Source organism: Dicentrarchus labrax, unplaced genomic scaffold (genome assembly GCF_905237075.1).
Source record: "Dicentrarchus labrax unplaced genomic scaffold, dlabrax2021, whole genome shotgun sequence".
NCBI classification, from domain to species: Eukaryota; Metazoa; Chordata; class Actinopteri; family Moronidae; genus Dicentrarchus; species Dicentrarchus labrax.
This window is the reverse complement of record NW_026136707.1, coordinates 15304627-15323533: the sequence shown is the minus strand read 5'-3', so window position 1 is coordinate 15323533 and position 18907 is coordinate 15304627. Positions and strand designations below refer to the sequence as shown.

Sequence of the window (18907 nt, the reverse complement as noted above, 5' to 3'; positions counted from 1 at the left end):
ACAAAACTGGAACTTCAGCAGACTGAAAACTCTCGCTGGTGGGAAAAAGACCTCTCTGCCTTTAGCGACAGCACCTACAGCTCCATCAGATTCAACCACTAAGATTTTTAGCTGCTGCTCAAACAGATTCACCCTCCAAGCCGTTTACCTAAGTAAAGGACCTGCACTTACTGCTCCAACCACTCATGTCCACACAGCCTCCAGCAGTCCTCAACCCGCCTGCTTCAACAGTCCTTACTGACCCAGGACACCGGTGTCAGTACAACGCATTCAGGAGCGTCTCTCCCTCCTAGAAGTGGAGATAATAAATTTAAAGAGAACAAACTGTTGGAGTCTGACACAATTCAACAGCTGAAAAATTAAATGAAAATGTTTAAAGAAGAAACCACAACTGCTGCTGGACTGTTGAGAGAAAATATGAATGAGCTACACAAAACAAAGAAACTCTCAGACATGAAACTACGTCAGATGAGAAAAGAGATGGAGCAAAGTGACAGTTCTTGTCGATCTGGAGGAGAAGTTGCTTAGGATGGAAGCAACAGAGCAAAACCCTCAAACCCAGTGGCTGTGGCTCAGACTTGGCATATTATAGTGTACTTTGTAATACTTTGAAACTGCCGACCCCTAGTGGCAGTTAGATCACCTTAATGATATTGTAATTATTAAAAGTTACAGTGACTCGCAAGGCCCAAGATAAATCTCAGGGGTCACCAGATTAAAGAGAAGAGAAAATTGATAATTAGAGATTGTGGCTCAGACAGCACACAGGGAGTTTCCTAGAGCTAACATCACCATCTCCACACGTTCCCTGGGACCTGGTCCAAAATATAAACAGGGTCATCATCTCAGAATGTGCAGCTCTAAACAGGGTCAACATCGAACCCCACTCTGACATATGAGCTTCCTATAAGACCACATCCGACTAGACCAGGAGAACAGCGGCCGACAGAGAGCCTATGGTGCTCTTGTAACACTTTATATACTTAACTAGTGCATGACCGATTTCTGTAGCTCCCCACTAACAAACGATCTGGTCACTGACTTTTTGTGATTAGTTCACGCTTAGATAATCAGTTAAGGATGTTTAATTCAGAGTTACTTTATACAATTTAATTGATTTGATTAATTCATGTATTAAACCGTCTTCAGTCTAGTCTAGCAGTACTTAAGTATGTGATTTGTAACCCTCATAAAGAATTTTAATTACTTATTGGGCCTCACGAATCCTCCTCAGCTCCAGTCCATGACAGGGGTTAGGCCTCGGCTCTTCTCAGGCAGAGCTCATGTAAAGTACCAATCACAGCATTGTTAACTGACATTGGGAAATGGTATACTGAAAACATTTAGAAGTTTAACTACCTGCAACAGTTTAAAATTTAGAGTTGTTTGCCATTTCAGCGCTCTATAAATACAATGTCTTATTATTATCATCGTCATCACGTGTGGAGTTCAAACATCAGTTGGACATCACTGCCCCCAAGTGACTGACGTGAGTGTTAGTAAAAAAACATTTTTGGAAAAAAAAAAGCCTAAATAAAGATGTGGGCTACAATACAACGCTGCACCATCACTGTCTGATTATTAGAATATGGTGCTGTTTAAATAATGTATATTTAAAATGTTTAGAATCACTAAATTCAATTAATTTTTTTGACATCACGATGCAATAAAGATTATATTGTGGCGGTATTTAACCAATTTGAGAAATTGCAATCTGAAACATTGGCTTGTGCTTCACTGTGGAATCTGCAGTGCAAAGGCAACTGCAGTGATAAAAGTCTTTTCTATTGGTTTTACAGCAGTTAGCAGTTGCATTGAAAATTACTAAGTACCACATACCCCCTTTTGACAAATAATGTTGTCTGTCCAGGTTCCATGTTAGACATTTAGCAGCGGCTTAGAGCAGTTCCACCTTTCTGGTGTTCAAGACCCACAGACTGACACTGCAGGCAATGGACGGTTATTTGGTAAGATTTGGATTTAGTTAATCCATAACCGTCTGTACTGTAGATTGGCAGATTAACAGTGTAGAGTGTGGAACCTATGGATAGAATAGTACTTAATCTTTCTCATCATTGGGCCATCTTTTAATCAATGAAATAGTTAAATTAAAACATTGCCCAATTTTCTGGGGGACCCCCTGTAACCCCTTCAATGACCCCTTGGGTCCCAAACCCACATTGAGGACCACTGGCTCACAGTGTGAGCAGACTTAACTGTACAACATATCACTAAAAACAGTACTGTCTACAACTACTTCAAACCAGTTTGATACTACCCAACATAGCAGCATGCTTTTAACATTAGTCAAAACTACAGAAACAGAATAATCTGCACAGCTCTATTAAAATGCTGTTCTAACAGTTATTAAGTTTAAGTGTATAAAGAATAAATCGTGCAGTCAATGAACAAACTTTATTTTTAACATTCAAGGCAGAGATTGGTACAAGAAAATGTGTGCCTGTTTAATACTCCTCTCCTTCATCCTCCTCACCCCCGTCTCCCACACTTTCAGCTCCCACCTCCTCATAGTCCTTCTCCAGAGCTGCCATATCTTCTCTGGCCTCAGAAAACTCTCCCTCCTCCATACCCTCACCCACATACCAGTGAACAAAGGCACGCTTAGCGTACATCAGATCAAACTTGTGGTCAAGCCGAGCCCAGGCCTCTGCAACAGCAGTGGTGTTGCTCAGCATGCACACAGCCCTCTGGACCTTGGCCAGGTCTCCACCCGGAACCACAGTGGGCGGCTGGTAGTTGATGCCAACCTTGAAACCAGTGGGGCACCAGTCCACAAACTGGATAGTGCGCTTGGTCTTGATGGTGGCAATGGCAGCATTCACATCTTTGGGCACCACATCACCACGATACAAAAGACAGCAAGCCATGTACTTGCCATGGCGAGGGTCACATTTCACCAACTGATTGGCTGGCTCGAAGCAGGCGTTTGTGATTTCGGATACCGTTAATTGCTCATGGTAAGCCTTCTCAGCTGAGATGACAGGGGCATAAGTTGCCAGAGGGAAATGGATACGGGGATAAGGCACCAAGTTAGTCTGGAACTCTGTCAGATCAACATTGAGGGCACCATCGAAACGAAGGGAAGCAGTGATGGAGGACACAATCTGACTGATCAACCTGTTCAGGTTGGTGTAAGAAGGACGCTCGATATCCAGGTTTCTGCGGCAGATATCATAGCTGGCCTCATTATCCACCATGAAGGCACAGTCAGAGTGCTCCAGGGTGGTGTGGGTGGTCAGGATGGAGTTGTAGGGCTCCACCACAGCTGTGGACACCTGAGGAGCTGGGTAAACTGCGAACTCCAGCTTGGACTTCTTGCCGTAGTCGACCGACAGACGCTCCATTAGCAAGGAGGTGAAACCAGAGCCGGTGCCACCTCCGAAGCTGTGGAAAACCAGGAAGCCCTGAAGGCCAGTGCACTGGTCAGCCTGCGGATGAAGGGAGAGACAATAATCACATATGAGATACAACAATGTCATTTAATTCAATATTCTAGTGCAAATATAAATCTAACTTCTGCTCTGAATTGACCCACCAGTTTACGGATCCTGTCCAGCACCAGGTCGATAATCTCTTTGCCAATGGTGTAGTGTCCACGGGCGTAGTTGTTGGCAGCATCCTCCTTGCCAGTGATCAGCTGCTCAGGGTGGAACAGTTGGCGGTAGGTCCCAGTGCGCACCTCATCTGAAAAGGGAATTACCATAAAATTATAAAAGGGCTTGAACAACTGTAAAACAAAAAAATCCACATAGCACTTTGATATTTAATCAAATTTCAGTTTACCAATGACAGTGGGCTCCAGGTCCACAAAAACAGCTCTGGGGACGTGCTTTCCAGCTCCAGTCTCACTGAAGAAGGTGTTGAAGGAATCATCTCCTCCTCCAATGGTCTTGTCACTGGGCATTTGTCCATCCGGCTGGATCCCATGTTCCAGGCAGTAAAGCTCCCAACAGGCATTGCCAATCTGGACACCAGCCTGGCCGACATGTACTGAGATACACTCACGCTGGATGACAACAAAAGCCATTTGAAACATTCACTAGAGCTGCAACAATTTCTCATTTGTCATTTATTAATTAAATGCTATTTATTGGGATAATCGATGATTCATTGAGTCATTTAAGAATGAATGTCCAAATTCTCTGATTTAATCTTCTCAAATGTAAAAATGTTCTGCTTTCTTTAGTCATCTATGACAGTTAACTGAATCTTTGGATTGTGTTCAAATAAAAAAGAGAAAATGGCTGACAGATTTTTCAATAATGAAAACCGTTACTTACAGCCCTAACATTTACCATAAAATGCTACGCTTAGAAACATCTGGGTTGAAGTCAGGCCCTTTCAAACAGACGGTAAGGCAAAAGAATAGAGCTTTTCCAACTGAGCCATTTTGATATTAAACTGTAAACACATGTGTTACTGATGATACTAATTAATAATATATTAATAGAGATGGAACAGTCCGAGTAAAAAATCCAAACTGGCCCGTTCGCTAGCCCCGGTTCAGGATGTGCGTGTATTGTTCATATTTAAAATAGGCTATACATTGTGTGTGGTGCCGTTGCTGAACAAAGTCAGACACATACAAGGAGAAACAGAAAAAAAGGCCAAAGAGCCTGTGTGTGAGAACGAGACACAGACGTTACCAGTTGACGTTATAACTGTGTCATTGTGTAAGGTTAACGGTACGTTACGTTACGCAGACAGGAAAGCTGGCAATTAATTATATATCTGCTTTTTCAATTAGAAAGAAAACACCAATAACTTCAACTACACTTGTCACTTAATATTCAAAAGCACAATTAAAAAATAACAATACTTCAAAACATGAAACTTCATTAACTGTTCTAACGTCACACCTCAGACTCTTCTTTTAGGCCAGTTAGCTAACGTTAGCTAACGCTACAAGATCGGCAGTTGGAAAGCTAAAAGTTCGGCAGTTGGCCAACTTAATGTCATTAATAGACTTTTTTTTAAACTGATAATTGGTGTTAACTGATGTGGGTTGTTAGTTTGACTAAATAAAACAAAAATCTTCCCGTTATCCCGTACTCACCATGTTTCCTAAAGGTGGAGATAAAATGTAGATACAACGACAATTCTTGCTAAATATTTCCGAAGTGGTCAAAAAACGGGCAGGTGGGGGTTTTTATACTCGCTTTTTTGCGGAGGGGGGGGCAGCTGTATCCGATTGGTTGACAGTCACACGAGCTCCTTTTCTATTGGTCAAACAACCACACTCCAAGATTTGTCAAGAAAGCGTAACTGTACCTGACAGATAACGTTAGGGGGCGTGGCCTCGACACCAACCGGAGTGATTGACAGACTATCCACAGCGTTGTTGTAGCAGGAACAACAGCTGGTAGTCAGGGCCAACCACTGACAGTAGATAGGGGCTAACCAGCCATGGTCAGCTGCTGTCAGTGTCCGCGATGGACACAAATTGTCCGCTGTAAATTTTAGAGTTAGCCTACTTGAAGCACTATCAATGCTGTTTGTAAATGTTTCTGTGTGGTACCTGTGTTTAGCTAAGCTGAGAGAGGAGAACCCAAACAAGGTTCAGAGTGATTTAAAACAGTAAGCGGCGTGTTGAGCCATTTTTCAACCCACTCAATGCAGATTTTTGGTAATCATGTACATTTTAACACTAGCACTGATGTGTTTCCTCATAGTACAGTCAAATAATTCATTTTACAGCTCAAAAGTCACGTTTAAGGATGGGGCACCTCTTACAGTAGGCCTATACTTTGTTACGTTCCACTGACAGTTTCAGTCTGATATACGGCAAAACCTGCATGATATGCAAAGTTTTGTGTAAGTACACTACCTGCATCCTACAGAGGCTTGCAGTCAGAGTCTAGTGTCCCCCTGTGTAACAAATGTCACTCAGTGCCAAGTGTTGTTTGTTCAATGTCAACCTGTTAAGTTGTTCCAGTGGTAGTTTGTAATAGTGATTACTGTCTCTTTTCTAAATTGGATATCAAGATTTTTTTTTTTTTGAGAAATGATACCTGAAACAAACCCATCCTACATCTCTTCCTCTAATGTTTAGATTAGTTTTTCAAGTTTCTTATGGATTTAATACTTTGTGCTCACAGTTACAAAAGCGAAACATATAGAAATGTACACATAGTTGTTTGTTTTATACACACACATACACACACAGTACTGCACAATCCCGTCTTTGTATGTTGGGTGGAAACTGCTGGATTCATCAGCCCAGAAAGCTGCTAGTCCCATAGTGCTGTGTTCCTCGACTGACAACACAGGACACAATAGCTGGCTCGACGCCAAGATCCCTTTCTTAGCCTGAGCTGGATGTTTGGAATCTTGCTCGTGATCTTGACTTTTCCTGATTTAACAATGTATTATCAGCATCTTCTCTACCCTATGAATCATGTTCTGAGCTTTTTTTTTTTGACACTTTTTCGCTCGTGCTCTCCAAAGTTGGCCTTATTCAGTTTAAGACACAGATCCTCCTGGATAAATACTCTGGAGGCCAAAACATATTCAGTGTTATCATAGACACACCCTGGGTCCACCTCTGTATTCAGACCACTGTAAGATGGCTTGAATCAGGAAACAATGCAAGTCTTTCAGAGGCTAACAAAGGGAACTTTGTAACTGAATGCTAATCAAGAGAAAAGACAGGCTATAAAACGAATTTGACCACACTAGTCAAGCAGGGAAAGTGCTTGTTTTGATAACCCAATGAGATTCAGTTGGGTTATCACAGTAACTTGGAAGCCACAAACTGACAGACAAATGTAAAATGTAACAACGTACATTTCCTCTTTAAAATCTCTTAAGACTCTATTATCCTATGGCTTTTGGTATTTGTTTTAACTACTTAAATTCAAATTATTATTATTATTATTTTATTATTGTTTTATATCTTATGTTTGGGATCTTAATATTATTTATCTTTGTTGTAAAACACTTTGTAAGTTTGCTTTTGAAAAGTGCTAGTAAAAGTTATTATTTAGGAGAGTAGCTTCAACTTAATCAACTGAAAATGATGCAAGTCAAAAGGAATAGCATGCAACCTTTTCCTTTTCATGCAGCCTAACAGACACACCATGATACATGCATGAGCAGGAATATGGAATGTAAAAATGATGAATAACACCTCTAGTAATGCCATTATAACCTGTAAACAATTCAAAGTAAAGCAAAGTGCGGATATTGTAGGAGTAGGAAATGACAATAGGCCTCTATATCATAGTGGACCCTCATGGTAAATCATTAATATCATTAATATAGTTTAGTCTAACTAATAACATTACATATTTCTAAATAATTTTGAATCAGGCCACCACTGGTATGACTGAAAGACACCGGTAAACAGTTTAATAAGCACGAGGTCAACAATAAGACAACAAACGGTCCTTATCAGACAGAAATGCCTCACCGGAGTGCCATACATTCATCTGGCAGTGGAAGAATTTCGGTGGGGGGGGCGATCGGCTAGGCGGCGGCTGTCATTGGTTAACACGATGTGCGCGGCGGCGTCAAAGAAAGGCACCGCGTTTGCTGATTGGCTACAAGAGCCGCCGGTCAAACTGTCCTGTATCCTCCCAGCAGCTGCGCTGTGAGAGCCGCCAGGCGCTGCTCCCGTCACGGTCATCCTTTCTCCGTTCACCCCTTCAAACAATGTTATCTATATTCCGTACGGCTCTAAATCATTCATCGACTGCTAAACGTAAAGCTTTGGACTGATTCTACCATATACAGGTATGTTTATTTTTTTTGTAATTAATTTTATCTCGACAGTTCAGCTATCTCTTTGGTAAAAACGGTATAGAGGCATAGCGTGAAATACGTTCAGAAGCGCCTCGAACGCCAAACCACCTCCCAACCCCACCCCCCCTGACATTTTCCATCAATGTGCAGCGCTATTTTATCCATCCAACAGTAAACCCCGCACAGCAGAGGGTTGGGATGCTCATGAGAAATTGAAACAGGCATCGAGGCTCGGGGGAAGGGTGAATGCAAATTGATTTCGGACACTGGATCTCAAATTTAAACAGGCATGTCGACCAGGTGCAGATTTGCTTATGGGAATTCACTGCAACAGGCCCAACATAGGCCCGTGTTCTATGCATATATAAAAAAAACCTTCATGGTTATAGTCCCGTAAATAATTGAAATGATTGCAACCCTTGCTGGAAATAGAGGGTGTGGACGTCGGATGGGGTTATGTTACGTAATCCCCTCCCATTCATCACTCCACGCCTTTCCTCCTGAACCTCGGCCTGTGTTCATCCCACACAGCCTGATCTCTGTGAGGATGCTTGTCTCTGCTCTCTGCCTTCCTCACATCTCCGGGATGTAGAGTACACTAACCGAGAAAGATGTGATGGGCACATCAAATCAAGGATGTGTTCAACTGATGTTAACCCTGCTATCAGTATATGTAGAGGGCGCTCACATTAGTTGTAGCCAGGAAGACACAATCAGTACAGTGTGCAGAGTTCAGCTTACTAGAGAGACATTTTTAAGTCAAAATGTTTTAGTGTTGCAACCAAAAATAAAAGGAGAGTTTATTGCAAAGCACTGAACTGTGAGTCTGAACTGTGAGTCTCATGTTCTCTTGTTGTTTATTTACTTAAAGGTGAGTCCCAGAACTAGATCTGATGAGGAAGAGCCAATCAGAGTATCATCTTTAGATAGAGATGCACAATACTTACATAATTACAGCAAAGGTCAGGTCTGAGTCATTTTCAAGTCAAGCAAAAGTGAAGCATAATGTGAAACCTATATCTTTAACCTGTCTGGGTGTATAAGGCTGGATTGGCCAAAAACACCTGTATCATTAATAGTTTATTTGTTATTTGGTAGCTTCCACTCTCTTTCGTATTAAAAACTTTTTTCAAACCCTTCCAACCGCCCCTCAAACATAGGCGGTGTGGGAAATATCTATTCTGTGTCGACACACACATCTCAGGAAGTACTTTCGCGATCGCAATCACCGATACTGAGAACTGAGAAAGAGCGCCTCATTGGTAGAATTTATGACTATGAGGACAGCTAAAGTCAGAGCTTTATTGCGCCTGAGGTCTTGTGGTTTGTAACAGTCCTTCAAAGTGATGCATCATGTTGTAGAACAGATTAAAGGCTTGGGAACACACTCAGAGACACCAATCAGATGGTCAGCCAAACAAACAAACAAAACTGCTGCCTCCACAAACAACACTCGCATCCAACAGTTTGAGTCCATGATTATGATTCATTCTGAAATTGCCAGTAATTGACTCTTGCAGAGGAAAACACTTAAAGCTGCACTAATCAATATTTTTGTTATTAACAATGGATCAAATGACCGTTTTGCAATGTGAATCGGATTATGACGCAACACTGCAGTTCCATATGGAGCCTTTTAGTCTCCTTTAGTCTGTGGCTTATTGTTTCGGTCTTCTGGCACATAACTGCAGCAGGCAGCTGTTTTCAACAATAAAGCCACCCTGCTCTACCCGCCCAGCACCAAATGCCAGGCACACATAACGACTAGCGGGTGAACATAGTGGAGCATTTAGCAACTGGGAGCTGGTAAAGACCAAAACCGAGCTGAAAGGAGAGTGCATGGTGGAGTTACATTTGTGAGATGGCCAAAAACATGGCTCCTGATGAATATTAATATTGCTCTGTATCTGCTCAGTGGGTTAACTGTTTGGTAACTTGTACATGTACAATGTAAAAAGGTAATAAGAAGTCAGTATTGTGTTTAAAGCTTAAAGCAACATTATGTAAGAATTGGTATTTTTTGTTACTTGGCGCCCCTACAGTTTAGTTTCAGAGTACCGAGGTGATTTACAGCCGCTCTAACCCCCGTGACATAGTGCTGTAAAGTGTTACACTTGCTTCTAGTACAGTGCAACAACGGGTGTGTACAGTTCAAAGCTCCTGTGCTAGCGGTGAAAAAACCAGGACTCTCAGTCCAGGCAGCTGCACGGCTGACTGAGTTATCTAGTTTACGCCAGCTACAGTTAAAGGTTACTGTAGCAACATGTAAAGCTATTTGTCCATCAGCAGTTATTTTCTACATACAATATTGTATAGTTTCACCAAATAAAGTTGTGTTTTTGTCGGGTTTCCAACCTAATTGTTTCATTTGTAGTCTGATAAACAGTAAATTCATAAAATATAATAGTTTGAGGTTGGAAAAATGATGCATACCGAGAATACCGGGCTAACTTCTTCTTAGCTGAAGACCCGCAGTGGGTGGTGTGTGTGACGTAGCGCTGTAAATGTTACGCACTTCTCGCTGGAGATTGTACCCGCTCAACCCAAGTGTGCAAGAACAGTTGTTCGGGGGGGATTGTGGGAAGAAAAGAGGCTACATTTTCCCTATTCAGTCAGTGAAGTCTCAAAATGATTTTGAAGCTGTTAATAGTAATAATATAAAATAGCTGCATAATGTTTATGAAAATGTATCCTATCTATCATTTATTTATCATGTGACCACAATGTTTTCATTTACCTTAAATTAGTGTTGCAACCAATGATTATGTTTATGATCAGTTAATCTGTTGCTTACTTTTGGATGAAACATTTGGGCTAGAAAATGTAAGAAAACATTGAAAATACTTGTTACAATTTTCCATTATCAAATTGCTTAAATGTACAAAAGATATTCAGTTTATAATCATAAAACTTAAAAAACATGGAAACAGACAATATTTGACATTTTTGATTGATAACTGACATATTGATTTATTGATTTCCCGAACTGTTGTTGATTAATGCACCACTTCTTTGCTTTGTGTTAGTGGTAGCATGGTAGGAGCGCACACATACACACACACACACACACACACACACACACACAGTACAATTTGTACACACACAGACCTGGAGACGACAGTAGCTCAAAGCCAGACAGATATTGACTAACTGACTGTTTGTTTCATTCTCTCCCCCCTCCTCTTTGGCCTCTAGTTTGCCATGGCGACCGTGGTGATGGAGCAGATCGGTCGCCTGTTTATCAACGCGCAGCAGCTGCGTCAGATCCCTCAGCTTCTGGAGTCGGCCTTCCCCACGCTGCCTTGCACTGTGAAGGTGTCTGACGTTCCCTGGGTGTTCCGCGAGCGCCACATCCTCACCGGCTACAGACAGCCGGACCAAAGCTGGCGCTACTACTTCCTCACCCTCTTCCAAAGGCACAATGAGTCCCTCAATGTGTGGACCCATCTGCTGGCCGCCTTCATCATCTTGGTGAAGTGGCAGGAGATCTCAGAGACGGTGGATTTTTTGCGAGACCCTCACGCTCAGCCCCTCTTCATTGTCCTCCTGGCAGCCTTCACCTACCTCTCCTTCAGCGCTCTCGCTCATCTCCTTTCCGCCAAGTCCGAGCTCTCCTACTACACCTTCTACTTCCTCGATTACGTGGGGGTCGCCGTCTACCAGTACGGCAGCGCCCTGGCGCACTACTACTACGCCATAGAGAAAGAGTGGCACACTCTAGTGCAAGGGCTCTTTTTACCCGCCGCAGCATTCTTGGCCTGGCTCACTTGCTTCGGCTGCTGCTATGGCAAATATGCGAGCCCTGAGCTGCCCAAGGTAGCCATCAAGCTCTTCCAAGTGGTGCCCTCAGCTTTGGCTTACTGTTTAGACATAAGCCCTGTGGTTCACCGCATCTACAGCTGCTACCAGGAGGGCTGCTCCGACCCAGTCGTGGCCTACCATTTTTACCACGTGGTCTTTTTCTTAATCGGCGCCTATTTCTTCTGCTGCCCTCACCCAGAGAGTTTGTTCCCTGGTAAGTGTGACTTCATTGGGCAGGGCCACCAGCTCTTTCACGTGTTCGTGGTGGTGTGCACCCTGACGCAGGTTGAAGCGCTGCGAACAGACTTCACAGAGCGCCGTTCCTTCTATGAGCGTCTTCACGGCGATCTTGCACACGATGCCGTTGCACTCTTTATCTTCACTGCCTGCTGCAGCGCTCTCACTGCTTTTTATATGCGCCAGCGTGTACGTGCCTCTCTACACGAGAAGGAGGAGTAAGATTTGAAATGAGTGAAAAAAAGAAGTCGAGTCTAATTTATTTTATTCCATAGTGACTAGTAATTAGAATAATTTAAATGTTTCCTTTTGTCATTGAACGTTATCAGTTTGTGACAGTGACATTATTTTTTCTTTATGTGATCTGCCAAACTACAGTAAGCTCAAAAAAAAAGTGAGGAATGAGGATAAGGGAAAGTTATAATTGGTCTGTAGCAATACAGGTAGTATTTAAAAACTGCAACCAGTCCTTGCATCTTTACTCAGCTCTTTTATTACTCTGCAAGGTTGTTTTTAGTCATAGTCTAAAGAAATTTGGTTTTACTTCACCATAAAAAAATACACTTTATGTCAAGTTAAACAGAAAGATTAAGAGACAGGTTTCTTAAGATGCCTTTTAGCCATTTGTATTTAGAATAATTGGACTGTTTTAATCAAATTGTAGCATTTCAATTCATGCAAGCATTTTTTTTTACAATTTACAGTCCCATACCACTTTGGATTCTGCAGTCGGATACAAATTCCAATCCAATTTAAATTGGTGGTCTTGATATGCCTTTCTGACGCTTATTGTTTTTTTTGTTTTTTTCCTTTTGATTCTGCCCCTCTCCATTAGGGATCAAAGCAGGGATTTTCTTTTTAATTTATCAAGGCGCTAACACTGTGCCACACAAATGTTTGAACATATTCTACGAAAGTTGAAAACCCAATTTGAAAACCAAATATTAGACCTCCTTTTTGACAAAAGGATTTTTTTTTTCTTTGGGTGATAACATTCTGTTGAATTATGTTTAAAATGAGGCTGGCACTCACTATCGGTTAAGAGATGGATGGAAGATTACTGATGTCTCTTTGTTGTTGTGACAATGTTAATATTTTTTATTCAAAGGGCTGGAACTTCAGCTTTTGCCTTTTCACATCCCATGATGTCAGTGCTTTAGCACGCATTGTTTTCATTGTCGGTTGATCAGTTTTGAGTCACAAGCCTTGTCTGACTGGTGTTCTGCTTTTGGTATGTTTTTGTTTTTGTATGATGAATATGTATGTGCCTCTACGCATGTCTTTTGGTATATACTGTGGATATTAAGTGTGTGAATGTCTATGAAAGCTTAGCCTTGCACCCCTTTCTTACCCTGTAAATAAGCTGTATTTCTCTAGAAAGTCATTTGCATCCCATTTTCTCTCCACCCAATAGCGCTCAGACCTGAATGCATCTTTTTTTCTGATGGAATACAGCACATCCCTATTTTGCTGCATCCGTTCAGAGTGTGTATTGTGTTCAGTGTCCTCCTGCCTATCAGACTTTAATGGCCATGAATACATCATTTCACACTGCTGCACTGTTACACTGAAGATCCCCTTTGTTTTTTTCTCTTTTGTCTGATGACTTTTGTTATAAAAAATATCACAGAGACATGGCTCACTGATAATGTTGCTTAGATTTTTATCTCACAAAATCCTAAATGTCAGAAATGATCTATATTCATTATAGCACTCTCTGTTCATGATGGTGTTTAATGTGCCAATGAATCTGTTATTGCTTCAGTGATGGTACTACTGAAAGATAAATTCAGAGACAGATTGTCAGAAGTGACAAGTTGATTTTAAATGATGTCTTGACCTGACTGCAAACATGTAACTGGTGGGATTTAACTCCTAAATATGAACCTTGTAACTGTTGACTTTGGCATTACTGACCTGGTCCCATCGTGCACTGCCTGAATCAACACTGTATATACTGTAGCTGACAACACTGGCTATGTTTACATGCATGGGGGTATCTGATGATAATGCGGTTATTCTGGATTTGTGATGTCATAATTCAGAATAACTTGGGTAAGCTTGTTCTCCATTTCAGAGAAAGACACCTCCCTTGTTGTGCATGGTTGGAAATTGGTTGGCAACAAGATTGAGGCTCTTATGTACAAGACTAATTTTGTACATGTAGCTTAAAAAAGGCTTCATTATGGGCTAATGATATCCATTTGGCAAATGAAGCCTATACTTCTCTCACCAGCCCTGCCTATATAACATGAGGTTATTGTCTTGACCATCTAAAGAACGATACTGGGATTATAATTTCTTTCCCACGTGATAGAGACAACCTAGCTTTGTTCGAACAGGGAGGGAGCAGCTGGAACGTAACCAGTATTTTTTGCTAAATGGACTGTTGCAACCTGGATACTCTGTCACAGATTATCTGAATTGCATGCCAATTAAATCTTAACTGGATTATGGCCAGCACTCTGTACTGTATAAGTGAAGTTGTGTGTAAACGTAGCCTCTGATGCCACCCAAGGTTTCCCTTTATCCCTTTATGAGAGTGGGGTGAGAGGGACCAGAATGTCGTCTGCCTCTAGAAAATATGTGTGACTGACTGTACTAATATTCTGTGGTATTTAAGAAAATAAAGTATTAGAGTAACTTCAACGTCTCCATGTTTATTTTTCACAGGATAGGGATCATAGAGAAACACAGATCAGCCATAATAATGAAAACCTAGTTGTGAAGTGTAACCACAGTTTGAACTGAAGTTTACACATTGATTTATAAAATATTTCACTCTGGAAACCATCTCTAGGAATTTTTGGACAGTCATTTAAATCAAGTATTTTTTAAAGTTTCGTAAATTTATTTAGTTTATTTTTCAATAACAAAAAACTTAAATTCAACAGACACTAAAATTCAAGATGTAAACTTAGTAAACTGAGCCTGAGAGGAATCGATCAGATCTGTACTGTGAGGTTATGTTGACCCAAGAAAAAGAAATTGAGATGAATGACTGGAAATTCTGGACGTTAAAACTGTGAATATCAGAAGAAAATGTTTTTAATTAACACTTGTTTTAAATTCCAAAGAGGGGAATTCTAGCCACATACATTTGGATAGGTGGTTTACAATGTAAAATTAGATGGTATTTAACATCAACACTACGTATTCTGGTAATAATTATGTTTCAGTTAGGTTTTTCAGCTTCTTCAAAGATTACTTTGCTTCCATAGTTTACAACACAATATAATTCAAATGAATGGAGCTTCACTGTGATTGTATTTCACATTTGTTCATCCAGGTCCATGCAACATTACAAATTAATTACAATTTTTTATTAAATTCTTGGTGAGACTGAAGCCTCATTCTAAGTGCATGCCACTGTAGGTCTTACATTTTAAGTTTTATGTTAAGACACAACATAAGGAGTATGTCAAGATACAAGATTGTTTAATGTCTAAATGGAGACTGCAGCTCTTTTTGACCCATCTGTTCACCTTGTAGACAATAAAACTGTTGCAGATATATATGTTTTAACCCATATCCCCATCAGTAATGTTACATGGTCGCCAAAATGTACGACAGGTAGTTAATTTTATTCTAAGACCTGACTACTTGTAGAGTAAAGGCCCTGGACGACAGGTAATGAGGTGGTAAATGCAAAAACAGACAAAAAAAACAACAAGTCTACTCTAAAATCTAGCTGTTCCTTAGACATGCCTCAGTTATATTATGAGTCATTGTTCCACTGCCACCAGAGGGCAGCCTTGTTATTTGGTAGGACAGTTAACAGTTTGACAGCAAAGGTAAAGCTACAGCATATTGAGAAGATTGACTTTGATAAAACCGACTCTGACAAGGTATTTTGAGATAAAATGGTATTCTCTGAGGGATGTATATATACTATATAGTCTTACAGTCTTTTTTCTGAATGGTTTTGCAACAGTAACTTATCATAATAGTGATGTTAATCACAAGAATATTTAATAATGAAGAAGCAATTAATCACAGAAAGATATTATAGAGACAGATGTGGCCTATGAATGTTGATTGTTGAGCAGAAAATAACTATAACTTATAAATCTGTAAATAAAATGGATTTAAATTGCTAATTAGTTCAACAAGAACTTATGCATAGCAATGAACATAAATCAGTCATTGAATAACAGTGGATAAGCAACTAATGCTAAATTAGATGGCTCATATGTTTAAGTTTTATCAAAATTGTGATTATTAACCATTAATTATTAACCATTATTACAAAGTTTGTCTATTTACTGCTGCAAGTTTAATGGACCATTGTGTTGGTCCCACTTGGGTTACAAAGGCAAAAATGAAAAACCTCACTCCTCTGTACAGCATACGTGTGTCAAATATACATATGCACATAATTATTGTCTTCTTGAACAAAGAGCTCTAAATGGTCCAGGACAAAAGTTGCATCATTTGGAGTCCTTGTGGACAGACAAGCTCAATAACTCTGGCAGGATTTATTTCATCCCACAAAACTGATGTTAAGAAGAATTAATCTTTCCATTAGGGGGCACAAACGATCTGCATAGCATCCCAAATATATATTATTGATGTATTACGGCACTTTAAATGAATTTGCAGGTCAAGCAAGACAGTTTTCTTTTTTTTAATAAATGCATTTTATTGATGGTGATGCCCTGCTGTTATAACTTATGAGAATATTCATTATAAACCATCTGCAGCCCGGATTACTAAACAACATACTGTATGCCATTTCCTTTGTTGAATTAGACCATCAGTGAAAATGAACAAAAGTTAATTATTGCTGTAAACATTTGCTTAATAGAGTAAGAATGATATTACATGATTAAATCTAATGTTATTCATGCAGATGATCCTGTGGGAACAATAGTTGCAGTGGCATTTTGCTCACTCTGCAAACCTTCTGGGTGGCACATAAGGTTTATGTATGCTAGTTCTGTATGTGTAGATGGGGTGGCTCGGGTGTTAAGACTTGTTTTTTGTTTACACATGTTTTTTTTTTTTTTTACTTCCAACATTAGTCTAAATATGTAAAAGTTTGTGTGGGTTTGCATAGCATCGTGCCTTTGTTGATATTTGTCAGGAGCTTTGCTTATGATGATTAAGCTGGCTCGTACACTGTGCATTCATATAAGTCTGTCTCATCAAGCTAAGGCTTCTGTCTCTCTCCTACCTACACACACACACACACACACACACACATAAACACATACATAACATTTATACCCTGAGTGAGTGGAAATTCATATGCTGCGCTAATTAGTACATCTCTAAAGTACATTTTCCAGTGATGGAGAGGAATAATTGAAATTTAAGGCAGAAATGGGCTCCTGATGTATCTACCTTGGATGTGATTAATTCACGGTATTACACACTCAGACGGTCTTAAATCAAATGGCAGAGATAGTGATAATTGCCTTACAGCCTGCTTCCTGTCCTCTAACTATCAATTGCTTCCCCAGACTCCATCAATTTTCATACGTCTGTTTCTAGAGCGGCTCACCGTCCCTCTCCACCCAGCTTCACTCCTCTCCCTCTGTCTTGGTTCCCCTCTCTGCGAGTTATGCTGCAGTGCTATTGCTCCTCTCTCCATTCCCCTTTAAACGCTTCATTTGCTGTATATGATTCGTATCAAGGTTGCAGAGGTATTATTATGGGGTGGCCTTGGTCTCCTATCGTGTTTTGTAATTAAAGGTTTGACTTGCTGGAGGGAACGGCTTTGTTCAAAGTTATTAAACCGCGTTCCCCTTTTTGCCAGGTGACAGACAGCCAACTTCTTTTTCCATCTCTCTCTCTTTTTTTTGATGAACTTCTTCTGTGCCAGGTATTTTGCTCCTACACCCTTTGTTATTGTGGCATTTTCATATGGTGTCTCGCTTTTGTTATTACGTGGTGAAAAGCTTTGGGAAAATGTCTGTTTTATGACGGTTGTAATCATATGAGGAACTGAACAAAGCATTATCAGACTGGAAATTAGAAATTAATAAAATGGAAAACGTAATACCTGTCCTCCAGTCCCTGTAATATACTCATACTAATAATGGCATGGAGTCAGAGCATGTTGAACAGCAGCACCGTCAAATCATTCTCCCACTAAAATCTCATTTTATACTTGATGTCGTAGATTTAATTCTTATTACTGTATAAACAATGAACTATTTTAAGTATGAAAAGTTTATTGAAAAGACTTTATTTGTCAATCATTTATTTGACTTTTCTGGTCTAAAATGTTTGATACGCTAAACAAAAGCGAGTACTATTTAATGTTCTTTATACATCTACAGTATACACCCAATTCACATAAAATTGTGCTGTGGGTTTTGACAAATCTGTTATTGTTATAGTAGATAACAATATAGATAGTTTTGGAGATCGACACCACTCTCATATCTGTCCCGAGACGGTGAGATTAGTTTAGCTTAACATAAAGACTGGAAAAAGGTAGACAGCTTGCCTGATATTCTTACCAACAAGTCCATAAACTAACATATTATATATAATTTACTGAATCCATACTAAAGCTGAAGTGTAGAAATAACGTGGACCTATGTGTCTGAAATAAAGTTACACTGAATGGAAAGTAATGGGGGGCACTGCTACCTTGCTAGAAATAGTGTGACACATAACCCCCTGTAACACCTCAACATGACATTTTCACACTTTGATGTGGTTGAAACAAGCGTGATATAACTTGAAGTACTCATAGGTGATTTTTTTTTTTACCTTTGGACAGATTCAGGCCAGCTGTTTTTTCCTGCCTCCAGTCTTTCTTGACAAGCTGAGCTAACCCTATCCTAGCTCCAGCTTCACATTAAACAGAGTGGTATTGATCTCTTCATTTAACTCTCAGCAACAAAGCAAATAATGAGAGTATTTCCCCAAAGGTCAAACAGTTTCTTTTTATGTACACAAGAACAAAGAAGACAGAAGAGATTTTTGAAAACCCTCACGGCTCCAGTTTTTTTTTTTTTTAGCTCTGCTTAGAAATTAGACAAAATTTGGATCATGGTGCTTTTGAACATCTATACTTGGGTTAAAGTTATAAAATAAATATTACACATTTTGTTCGGCTAACATACAGACAACACTTTACATGTTATAT

The 18907-nt window shown here is 40.1% G+C and overlaps 2 protein-coding genes across 3 annotated transcripts; one reads left to right on the top strand and one right to left on the bottom strand.

Moving 5' to 3' along the window:
- Positions 1-2400: 2400 nt before the first annotated feature.
- Positions 2401-5131, bottom strand: LOC127367262 (tubulin alpha-1C chain-like). Of its 2 annotated transcripts, XM_051406989.1 has the most exons (4): positions 5078-5131; positions 3805-4027; positions 3557-3705; positions 2401-3449 (listed from the first exon to the last, which is right to left on the bottom strand). In XM_051406989.1, the coding sequence occupies exons 1-4, from the start codon at positions 5078-5080 to the stop codon at positions 2466-2468; spliced, it is 1359 nt and encodes a 452-aa protein (XP_051262949.1). In that variant the 5' UTR covers positions 5081-5131; the 3' UTR covers positions 2401-2465. The 2 variants fall into 2 exon arrangements, with proteins under 2 accessions (XP_051262949.1, XP_051262948.1); XM_051406988.1 differs by lacking the exon at positions 5078-5131 and having other exon boundaries at positions 3805-4048.
- Positions 5132-7601: 2470 nt separating this feature from the next.
- paqr7b (progestin and adipoQ receptor family member VII, b) lies at positions 7602-14445 on the top strand. Its single transcript, XM_051406994.1, has 2 exons — positions 7602-7755; positions 10960-14445. Exon 2 carries the CDS (start codon positions 10966-10968, stop codon positions 12022-12024), a length of 1059 nt encoding a protein of 352 aa, XP_051262954.1. The 5' UTR covers positions 7602-7755; positions 10960-10965; the 3' UTR covers positions 12025-14445.
- The last annotated feature ends 4462 nt before the right edge of the window (positions 14446-18907 follow it).